Source organism: Pseudophryne corroboree, chromosome 5 (assembly GCF_028390025.1).
Source record: "Pseudophryne corroboree isolate aPseCor3 chromosome 5, aPseCor3.hap2, whole genome shotgun sequence".
NCBI classification, from domain to species: Eukaryota; Metazoa; Chordata; class Amphibia; order Anura; family Myobatrachidae; genus Pseudophryne; species Pseudophryne corroboree.
Window position 1 is genome coordinate 601,423,452 of NC_086448.1, and position 12,183 is coordinate 601,435,634.

The following is a 12,183-nucleotide window of genomic DNA, read 5'->3' on the forward strand; positions in this document are numbered from 1 at the left end:
GTTTCTGCCATCAGGGACGTGGTATCATTATTTCTCTGACGTCCTAAGTGGATGCTGGGGACTCCGTCAGGACCATGGGGGATTAGCGGCTCCGCAGGAGACAGGGCACAAAACTAAAGCTTTAGGATCAGGTGGTGTGTACTGGCTCCTCCCCCTATGACCCTCCTCCAAGCCTCAGTTAGGTTTTTGTGCCCGTCCGAGCAGGGTGCAATCTAGGTGGTTCTCTTAAGGAGCTGCTTAGAAAAAGTTTTTAGGTTTCTTATTTTCAGTGAGTCCTGCTGGCAACAGGCTCACTGCATCGAGGGACTTAGGGGAGAGAAGTTCAACTCACCTGCGTGCAGGATGGATTGACTTCTTAGGCTACTGGCCACCATTAGCTCCAGAGGGAGTCGGAACACAGGTCTCACCCTGGGGTTCGTCCCGGAGCCGCGCCGCCGACCCCCCTTGCAGATGCTGAAGATTGAAGGTCCAGAAACCGGCGGCAGAAGGCTTTTCAGTCTTCATGAAGGTAGCGCACAGCACTGCAGCTGTGCGCCATTGTTGTCACACACTTCACACCAACGGTCACGGAGGGTGCAGGGCGTTGCTGGGGGCGCCCTGGGCAGTAATGTATAATACCTTATTCTGGCTAAAAATACATCTCATATAGCCCCTGGAGGCTATATGGATGTATTTAACCCCTGCCAGGTCTCAGAAAAACGGGAGAAGAAGCCCGCCGAAAAGGGGGCGGGGCCTATTCTCCTCAGCACACAGCGCCATTTTCCCTCACAGAAAGGCTGGTGGGAAGGCTCCCAGGCTCTCCCCTGCACTGCACTACAGAAACAGGGTTAAAACAGAGAGGGGGGGCACTTATTTGGCGATATGTATATATATATTAAAATGCTATAAGGGAAAAACACTTATATAAAGGTTGTCCCTGTATAATATAGCGTTTTTGGTGTGTGCTGGCAAACTCTCCCTCTGTCTCCCCAAAGGGCTAGTGGGGTCCTGTCCTCTATCAGAGCATTCCCTGTGTGTGTGCTGTGTGTCGGTACTTGTGTGTCGACATGTATGAGGACAATGTTGGTGAGGAGGCGGAGCAATTGCCGGTAATGGTGATGTCACTCTCTAGGGAGTCGACACCGGAATGGATGGCTTATTTAAGGAATTACGTGATAATGTCAACACGCTGCAAGGTCGGTTGACGACATGAGACGGCCGGCAAACCAATTAGTACCTGTCCAGGCGTCTAAAACACCGTCAGGGGCGTTAAAACGTCCTTTTACCTCAGTCGGTCGACACAGACACGGACACTGACTCCAGTGTCGACGGTGAAGAAACAAACGTATTTTCCTTTAGGGCCACACGTTACTAGTTAAGGGCAATAAAGGAGATGTTACATATTTCTGATACTACAAGTACCACAAAAAAGGGTATTATGTGGAGTGTGAAAAAACTACATGTGGTTTTTCCTGAATCAGATAAATTAAATGAAGTGTGTGATGATGCGTGGGTTTCCCCCGATAGAAAATTATTGGCGGTATACCCTTTCCCGCCAGAAGTTATGGCGCGTTGGGAAACACACCTTAGGGTGGATAAGGCGCTCACACGCTTATAAAAACAAGTGGCGTTACCGTCTCCAGATACGGACGCCCTCAAGGAGCCAACTGATAGGAGGTTGGAAAATATCCTAAAAAGTATATACACACATACTGGTGTTATACTGCGACCAGCGATCGCCTCAGCCTGGATGGGCAGCGCTGGGGTGGCTTGGTCGGATTCCCTGACTGGAAATATTGATACTCTTGACACGGACAGTATTTTATTGACTATAGAGCATTTAAAAGATGCATTTCTATATATGCGAAACTCTGGCATCAAGAGTAAGTGCGATGTCCATATCTGCCAGACGATGTTTATGGACACGACAGTGGTCAGGTGATGCAGATTCCAAACGGCACATGGAAGTATTGCCGTATAAAGGTGAGGAGTTATTTGGGGTCGGTCCATCGGACCTGGTGGCCACGGCAACAGCTAGAAAATCCACCTTTTTTACCCCAAGTCACATCTCAGCAGAAAAAGACATAGTCTTTTCAGCCTCAGTCCTTTCGTCCCCATAATATCTGCCCAGGGATAGAGGTAAGGGAAGAAGACTGCAGCAGGCAGCCCATTCCCAGGAACAGAAGCCTTCCACCGCTTCTGCCAAGTCCTCAGCATGACGCTGGGGCCGTACAAACAGGTGCGGTGGGGGGGTCGTCTCAAGAGTTTCAGCACGCAGTGGGCTCACTCGCAAGTGGACCCCTGGATCCTACAAGTAGTATCCCAGGGGTACAGATTGGAAATTCGAGACGTCTCCTCCTCGCAGGTTCCTGAAGTTTGCTTTACCAACGTCTACCTCCGCCAGGGAGGCAGTATTGGAAACAATTCACAAGCTGTATTCCCAGCAGGTGATAATCAAAGTACCCCTCCTACAACAAGTAAAGGGGTATTATTCCACACTATATTGTGGTACTGAAGCCAGACGGCTCGGTGAGACCTATTCTAAATGGAGTCACTCAGAGCAGTGATAGCGAACCAGGAAGAAGGGGACTATATGGTGTCCCTGGACATCAAGGATGCTTACCTCCATGTCCAAATTTGCCCTTCTCACAAAGGGTACCTCAGGTTCGTGGTACAAAACTGTCACTATCAGTTTCAGACGCTGCCGTTTGGATTGTCCACGGCACCCCGGGTCTTTACCAAGGTAATGGCCGAAATGATGATTCTTCTTCAAAGAAAAGGCGTCTTAATTATCCCTTACTTGGACGATCTCCTGATAAGGGCAAGGTCCAGAGAACAGTTGGAGGTCTGAGTAGCACTATCTCAAGTAGTTCTACGACAGCACGGGTGGATTCTAAATATTCCAAAATCGCAGCTGTCTCCGACGACACGTCTGCTGTCCCTAGGGATGATTCTGGACACAGTCCAGAAAAAGGTGTTTCTCCCGGAGGAGAAAGCCAGGGAGTTATCCGAGCTAGTCAGGAACCTCCAAAAACCAGGAAAAGTGTCAGTGCATCATTGCACAAGGGTCCTGGGAAAAATGGTGGCTTCTTACAAAGCGATTCCATTCGGCAGATTTCACGCAAGAACTTTTCAGTGGGATCTGCTGGACAAATGGTCCGGATCGCATCTTCAGATGCATCAGCGGATAACCCTGTCTCCAAGGACAAGGGTGTCTCTTCTGTGGTGGCTGCAGAGTGCTCATCTACTAAAGTGCCACAGTTATGCATTCAGGACTGGGTCCTGGTGACCACGGATTCCAGCTTGAAAGGCTGGGGAGCAGTCACACAGGGAAAAAATTTCCAGGGAGTGTGATCAAGTCTGGGGACTTCTCTCCGCATAAATATACTGGAGCTAAGAGCAATTTACAATGCTCTAAGCTTAGCAAGACCTCTGCTTCAAGGTCAGCCGGTATTGATCCAGTGGGACAACATCACGGCAGTCGCCCACGTAAACAGACAGGGCGGCACAAGAAGCAGGAGGACAATGGCAGAAACTGCAAGGATTCTTCGCTGGGCGGAAAATCATGTGATAGCACTGTCAGCAGTTTTCATTCCGGGAGTGGACAACTGGGAAGCAGACTTCCTCAGCACGACCTCCACCCGGGAGAGTGGGGACTTAATCGAGAAGTTGTTTCCACATGATTGTGCACCGTTGGGAAAGACCAAAGGTGGACATGATGGCGTCCCGCCTGAACAAAAAACTGGACAGGTACTGCGCCAGGTCAAGAGACCCTCAGGAAATAGCTGTGGACGTTCTGGTAACACCATGGGTGTACCAGTCGGTGTATGTGTTCCCTCCTCTGCTTCTCATACCAAAGGTACTGAGAATTATAAGACGTAGAGGAGTAAGAACTATACTCGTGGCTCCGGATGGGCCAAGAAGGACTTGGTACCCGGAACTTCATGAGATGCTCACAGAGGACTCAGGGCCTCTGCCGATAAGAAGGGACTTGCTTCAGCAAGTACCATGTCTGTTCCAAGACTTACCGGGGGTGCGTTTGACGGCATGGCGGTTGAACGCCGGATCCTAAGGGAAAAAAGGCATTCCGGAAGAGGTCATTCCTACCCTGGTCAAAGCCAGGAAGGAGGTGACCGCACAACATTATCACCACATGTGGCGAAAATATGTTGCGTGGTGTGAGGCCAGGAAGGCCCCACGAAGAAATTTCAACTCGGTCGATTCCTGCATTTCCTGCAAACAGGAGTGTCTATGGGCCTCAAATTGGGGTCCATTAAGGTTCAAATTTCGGCCCTGTCGATTTTCTTCCAAAAAGAATTGGCTTCAGTTCCTGAAGTCCAGAAATTTGACAAGGGAGTACTGCATATACAACCCCCTTTTGTGCCTCCAGTGGCACTGTGGGATCTCAACGTAGTCCTGGGATTCCTCAAATCACGTTGGTTTAAACCGCTCAAATCTGTGGATTTGAAATCTCACATGGAAAGTGACCATGATGTTGGCCCTGGCCTCGGCCCGGCGAGTGTCAGAATTGGCGGCTTTGTCTCACAAAAGCCCATATCTGATTGTCCATTCGGACAGGGCAGAGCTGCGGACTCGTCCCCAGTTTCTCCCTAAGGTGGTGTCAGCGTTTCATCTGAACCAGCTTATTGTGGTACCTGCGGCTACTAGAGACTTGGAGGACTCCAAGTTGCTAGATGTTGTCAGGGCCCTGAAAATATAGATTTCCAGGACGGCTGGAGTCAGGAAAACTGACTTGCTGTTATCCTGTATGCACCCAAAAAACTGGGTGCTCTTGCTTCTAAGCAGACGATTGCTAGTTGAATGTATAGTACAATTCAGCTTGCACATTCTGTGGCAGGACTGCCACAGCCAAAATATATAAATGCCCATTCCACAAGGAAGGGGGCTCATCTTGGGCGACTGCCCGAGGGGTCTCGGCTTTACAACTTTGCCGAGCTGCTACTTGGTCAGGGGCACACCCTGGCTGAGGAGGACCTGGAGTTCTCTCACTCGGTGCTGCAGAGTCATCCGCACTTTCCCGCCCGTTTGGGAGCTTTGGTATAATCCCCATGGTCCTGACGGAGTCCCCAGCATCCACTTAGGACGTCAGAGAAAATAAGATTTTACTTACCGATAAATCTATTTCTCGTAGTCCGTAGTGGATGCTGGGCGCCCATCCCAAGTGCGGATTGTCTGCAATACTTGTACATAGTTATTGTTACAAAAAAAATAAAAAATCGGGTTGTTATTGTTGTGAGCCGTCTGTTCAGAGGCTCCTACGTTTGTCATACTGTTAACTGGGTTTAGATCACAAGTTATACGGTGTGATTGGTGTAGCTGGTATGAGTCTTACCCGGGATTCAATATCCTTCCTTATTGTGTACGCTCGTCCGGGCACAGTATCCTAACTGAGGCTTGGAGGAGGGTCATAGGGGGAGGAGCCAGTACACACCACCTGATCCTAAAGCTTTAGTTTTGTGCCCTGTCTCCTGCGGAGCCGCTAATCCCCCATGGTCCTGACGGAGTCCCCAGCATCCACTACGGACTACGAGAAATAGATTTATCGGTAAGTAAAATCTTATTTACAGCTCGCAACACCCGGAGTAGCGAGGCACCCAACCCTTTACACAGCTAAACCTGATTACTATGGGCGCAATATGCGCGATAACGGAGATCATTTTAGAAAGGAAATTAGGCATGCTATATCATTTGAATCCCACCCTACAAATGTTATTGTTTCAAGGTCAACATACATACTTACAGCACTAATAGTAAGTCTTATAGGCACTGTAGCACGTGTCTTATTTAGCAATTTTAGCTGAAGTGTTTTCCAACTGCCAGATGCCAGATCCCCAAAATCTAAACCATCACTCTTTCCATTGTCCATCTATGGGAGAAAAAGGGCACATAACAAACAAAAAAAACAAAAACAAAAAGATTTACTGTTAATTATTTTCCTTTGAGATACTCCATGGAAGAAATTACAATGAGCAACTTACTTTCTTGATTAGGTAGATATCAAATGCTAGATAAATTTAGCATATGAAAAATATATAACCTCTCAAACTTAAGTGGGTAATGTCCTGTCAGGGCAGCCATTACAGTGGAGCAAATCAGTTGGCTTTTCTCTTCCAACCACTTTAGAACATGTACATACTTAACAAGTGATCCCCTGCACCATAGTCCTTGTTACTCTCCAACACTTCTGGGGTCACCAAGAACACTACCCTTCAGTGTTCTCTATCGCAGAGAAAGTTCCAGTATTATTCAAAGTGGGCAGCCATCAGAGCATTAAGCACTAGGTTGAGGTCCCAAGAAGCCACAAGGTACCTAATAAAAGGGTGAACCTCTTTATTGCATAGAAGAATAAATATTTGAATACTTCGTTGGCCAATTTTGTATTCAAAGATGCATTAAAACCCTAACACTTCTGGGTATTTAGTCATTCTTGTTATTGACTTTAGTAATATCTACTTCAGGAAGTCCAATTCTTTCAGCCAGCAGCTTCATGACTTCCTGACATAGTTGAGGGTTTGCCACACAACACGTACACTGTGTTTTTCCCCTTAGTATTTCCCCTACCTAGGAGCTAAACTCCCCCTGCTTTACTGCATGGATGAAGCATCGCTGGGACCTAAGAAGCAGGTAAGCCCATAACACTGCAGACACAAAAATCCACAGCTTTCCATAACTATACTAAAACCACCAGAGAGGAGAAATTGCATTATAGACTACCTGAATTTATTGTACCTAAAGCAGTCTCTAAGTACCTGTAAAGTAAATTTAACATTGTAATGTTGGTCATGAAGGACTGAAAAACTAATTTTATATCTGCCATCGTCAATAACAATTAGAATATAATGTAGACGCCCCTTGAGGATTGGCAAATGAGTGTTCAATTCAAGGTTTTTTATGAGCAAGCAATATTAACAATAAGGTTTTTAAACTTAAAACCAAAGTATTTATTTTGATGCACAACTGGATTAAACAAATCTGACTTAGAACAGAAAAATACAAATAACTATTTCTAAATGCAAAAGAATATTTCAAGCTCTAGAACCTCAGAAAAAGTTATACAGTAATAAATGTTGTGAAGGTATGCATTTATTGTATTACTACTTTAGATAGACTGACAATCTATGCATTATACAGTATGAATGATAGATTTTTATAATTGAAATGAAAATATATGTGTAATGCTGAATTAAATCCTAGAATAACTTCCACATGTGAAGAAGTGGCAAATACCTCAATCACAGGATATTCTGAAACAGCAGTCAGTAGAACCTTGGAGGCCATGGTTTCAGCTCTAACAATGGTCTCTGTATCAGCAGACACAGGCCAAGATGACACACTAAGTACACACTGGAAAAGCCCTGGTCTCTGTGGTAAAAGGAGAATTTTTATATCTTCAGATGCTCGTGGACCAATTATTGTTTTGTTTTTAAAAACCAAGCACTGGTCAGCTCCAGTGTCAATCTGAAAGAGAAGATATTCCAGTCCATGTAAGCAAGTGTACCGTAACATTATATTGATAGAGATCACAATGATACAAGACTTTGGGGCAGATGTATTAACCTGGAGAAGGCATAAGGAAGTGATAAACCAGTGATATGTGCAAGGTGATAAAGGCACCAGCCAATCAGATCTTAACTGTTAATTTACATATTGGAGCTGATTGGATGGTGCGTGCATCACCTTGCACATATCACTGGTTTATCACTTCCTTATGCCTTCTCCAGGTTAATACATCTGCCCCAATATTCTGATCTAATCTTTAGCTTCACTAAGACATGCCATAGATATAAGGAAAAGTTCTGCCTGATCAATTCTTTCTTCCCTTTTCCTATTACGTTGTAAAGTGTAAAAGCAATCACTAAAAGCCTACTTAGCAATAATGGATTTTGTTTTATAACATGTTTTGAGATACTGATAAGATACTGGATGTCGGGATCCCGGCAGTCTGAATACAGACGCCAGAATCCCTACCAGGGGGAGGTTAGGTTTAGGCACTAAGCAAGAGGGGTTAGGGTTAGGCTATGTGAAGGGAGGGTTAGGAGAGAGGGGACAGCATAGTTATCGCTCCTCTGTCTGAATATTTAACATCGTGATGCAGGCATCTGTATTGTGACCGCCAACATGACGCCGATCACACATACCGAACCCCATGTTTTTACTGAATAATCACAAATATTCAGAGCACAACTGGCAATGAAAACCACCCCCAGTATATCCACACCAAGACAATATGAATAAATATAACATATGAGCATAATCAGCATGTACGACACCATACAAATACAACGGTGCTCTGAAACAGTATAAGCTTATAAGAGAGTCATTTAGTAATTAAAAAAAATGTTTCATTGATACATGTATAAAATAATCAATACAGATTTTGTTTTAAAATTTCAAGATCAACTTTTGTTCTTTCACTGATTGTCGTAGGTTTCTAAAAAAATAAAAAATAAATTTAAAAACTAGATTAAAATAATAATAATTCAAATTGGTGTGCATGCAATTATTTTGGGGTCTATAGTAAGATTTATAGAAGGCTTTTAAATGATGTTTGGCCATAGCCTGGGGTGGAATAATATTAATTCAATAACCCTATTGTAAGGTTATGCTTTAAAACTACACTGTCTCTTACAACTACAGTGTATACACAAAAACGCCACTTACAGTATGCTCCCATAACAGTGCAACGCCAATCAGTCAAAGCTTTCTGGACTCCCAGCATGCAACGGGCCCGTCCATATATCCCCGCACCCTGGCTCAGGCAAATCAGTTGTATTCCAAAGCTCAAGGCAGGAGCATTATGTAGAACCCTAATCCGGCGAGAAGAACACACATGCACACCCTTCCGTGCCAGAAGAAAGAGGTTTAGCGAGAAAAAAGGATCCTCAAATCAGGTGCGTCAGGGTGGGATCCCTGTGGAACCTGTGGACTTAGGAGAAATACCGTTATCAACGGTAAGTTCTTACCATAACGTATATTTCTCCAACAAGGTCCACAGATTATCCACAGGATAACAATGGGATTTCCTAAAGCAGTTTAATGGTGGGGATGCTCCGGATGCTCAGGAGAATCCTTCGCCAGAATTCAGCATTGTGAGAGCCAAAGGTATTCAAGGCATAATGTCTTTAAAAAAAAAAAATGTGTAAACGGTAGACCATATGGCTGCCTTACATATCTGTTCTGTTTAAGCACCACATTGTGCTGCCCATGAAGGACCTACCCTACGAGTAAACAGAGACATTAGCCGGAACAGGGAGATCAGCTTGAAACTATGCTTCGTCATTCAAAGTCATCTTGCCAGTATCTGCTTACCAGCAGGTCATTGAAATCCATAGAAAAATTAAAAGAGAATATGCTTCTCTGATGACACTGGTACCATCTACGTAGATCCTTAATGCACAGATCACGTCCAGTGATACATCTCCCGCAGAAAAAGTCCAGACTCTAAACGGCCGGGACAATTATTTCCTTTTGTTAAGGTGGAAGTTAGTAATCACCTTAAGAAGATACCCAGATCTAGTTCTGCAAACTACTTTCTCTGGATAAGCAATCAGACCTGGGGAACAATATGACAATCCATAAGTCTGATATTCTTCTAGCTGACGACTCAGTCAGTAGAAAAGACACTTTAGCTGTCAACAATTTGTAATCCAGATTTTTATGTGGTTCAAATGGGGCAACTTGCAGGATTTTCAGGACTAACCAAGTCCCACGGCACTGTAGGAAAAACAACCAAAAGGTTGATGCACAGCATAGCCTGGGGAAAAAAAGATACGCATATCCTGTAAGTTGGTTATTTACTTTTGGAACTCTACAGTTGATGCCGACTCTTGCTTCTCTCAAGGAAGCCATTCATTTCTATAGGAATGCTATGACCCTGGAACGAGGAAAAAAATCTTGGGGCCATTCACCTACAGCAACTGGTGTTTGCAGATGTTTTCCCATCCAAGTACTCATCAGGCCCAACACTGCATATCTTCCCAGATCTGGTGAGATTGGGCATATCAGGTGTGGTGTGGCTGTAGGTTTTCTTTCACTGTACCAAAGAATAAAGGCTTACCATATTTGGTGATATATGCGAGCTACAAAAAGTTTCCTTGCTCTGAAACTGTCTGAAAGTATCCTCTTGACTTGAGGATAAAGGTTTCAATGGCCACGCTGTCAAAGACAGCCGACCCACATGTCTGTGATAACCAGTACCCTGCATTAGTAGGTCTGGACGTTAAGGAAGCAGAAGTAGAGCATCCATTGCCATTCTCTGCTATTCTTCCTGTTTAAACTTACTCATCACTATGGGTAATAGGGTATTTAGAGGAAAACCCATCTGCCAGATGATGGTCCTGTCTCACAGATAAGGCATCCACAACGATCGCCCTGGGATCCTTTGTTCCATATGCGAGTACTTTGTTGTTCAACCAAGATATTCTGAGATACATCTCTAGCACGCACCACTTGTTTTCTAGACTCTGAGTGTAGAGCCCATTCATCCTCTGAATGGTGTATCGACTTGAAAAAGTCCTTTTACCCGTTTATGATTCTTGGACTGAAAACAGCGCACAAGGCTTGGATGATGAAATCCATCCTCTTAGGTATGTGACTTACCTTCTTCATCCCTTTTTCGGCTGAGAGTTACTTCCTGATGTAGAGGTACTCTAGTGCCGTTGTCTTGTCCGAGCAAAACTGGACTGATTTTCACATGAAGACTGTCCCGTGCCTACACCGGTGACCTGTATATGGCCTGAGGTTTCAACCTTTATTGGTAGACAGCACTTTGGGAACACAATCTCCCTGACACTAATCCTAGTGTCAGCATCTTCCCAATCTAATATCAAAAGGATTTTCCTTTGTCCCGCTGGGATGTCTGTAGCCACCAGGCTAAAGACCTCCTTACTTTTATCGTAAGTACCATAGTCGGTCTTTATTATCTGATGCAATCCATTAATACTCACCACACCTTGTATCCCCAGCTGGTATCTCTAGGTACCAGCCAGGCCCACACTGCTAATCTTCCATGATCCAATGAAATCTGTGCATATCCAGTGTGGCGTGGTTGTAGATTCTACTAGGTAAGAATCAGACGCTGCAGAGACCTAGAGTGGAATTGTGCATACTCCCTCTTGTTGATGCAGACATCATCAAACCCACCCCCGCATTGCTGCGTGAATGGATACCGTTGGACTGTGTGGCGATTCTTAAATCCTATAGTGAACCTTGGATTTGACCTTGAAACTGGAGCCGATTTTCCCCAAGTTATGAGTCACTTGCCAGAAAACTCGTTATTGCTGTTGCCGATGACAAGAGCAATCTCTGTGACTGTGCCAGGATTAAAAGATCCTAGGTATGGGAAAAAACCTTAACCCCTACTGGCGAAGATAAGGTGCCCCATATTTCTGGTAAATAGTCCGGGGACTGTGGCTAACCCAAAAGATAAAGCCTAAACTGAAAAACTGCTTTTCTGGAGGAATAGCCGAACCTTGGATAACACTGATGGACAAAGGTATAGGAACATGTAGGTAAGCCTCCTGTATCTCCAGGGATCCATTAAAAAAAACCTGGCTCCATGCCCCACATAAGGAACATATGATTCCATATTTCCAAATGTATTTGCTCAGCATTTTTTGGATTTAGCATGAGCCGAAATGACTCCGATTTGTCTTCCGATTAAGCCAGGTTTAAGTAAAACCTTGTCCTTGTTTGCCAGAGGAACTGGAATGACTATTCCTGACTAAGTAATTTTCTGACTTGCTTCTTGCAAAGCCAGGCCTTCGTCTATAGCCGAGATAGACTGTTTTGAAGGAGAAACATAACTAGAGATACCATGCTAGGTCTGTGACCTGATGAAGTCTGCCCCCCAACCTGGTATCTCCCAGGCAGAGACCACACCAGTAGATCTTCTGGTAGCTCAATGGTTTCCTAATCTGAAATCACACTGATGTGTGATTCAGCCTATGACAGGCTTCTATTGATAGTGTAATATCAATGCGTGAACTGTATGTGGAAGGAACATGACTTTCTTGGAGTCTGCTTCTGACTCTGGAATTCTGTCAATTTTTACTAAAAAGGAATATTTTTAGAACAAGACAATGATTCCATCTACAGCACCTGGTATTTCTTACCAGGCCCCACACTGTATAGCTTCCAAGATCTGGTGAGATTGGGCATACCCAGTATGGTGTGGCTGTAGAT

At 44.7% G+C, this 12,183-nt stretch overlaps 1 protein-coding gene across 3 annotated transcripts in view; it reads right to left on the reverse strand.

Moving 5' to 3' along the window:
* CEP192 (centrosomal protein 192) overlaps window positions 1-12,183 on the reverse strand; it is a 639,877-nt gene that overhangs the window by 172,902 nt on the left and 454,792 nt on the right. For all 3 annotated transcript variants that reach the window (XM_063923418.1, XM_063923417.1, XM_063923415.1), the window contains 2 exons: window positions 7,228-7,458; window positions 5,741-5,866 (listed from right to left, as the gene is read on the reverse strand). In XM_063923418.1, the coding sequence (XP_063779488.1) occupies window positions 5,741-5,866; window positions 7,228-7,458 (357 nt within the window). The remainder of the gene's footprint in view (window positions 1-5,740; window positions 5,867-7,227; window positions 7,459-12,183) is intronic.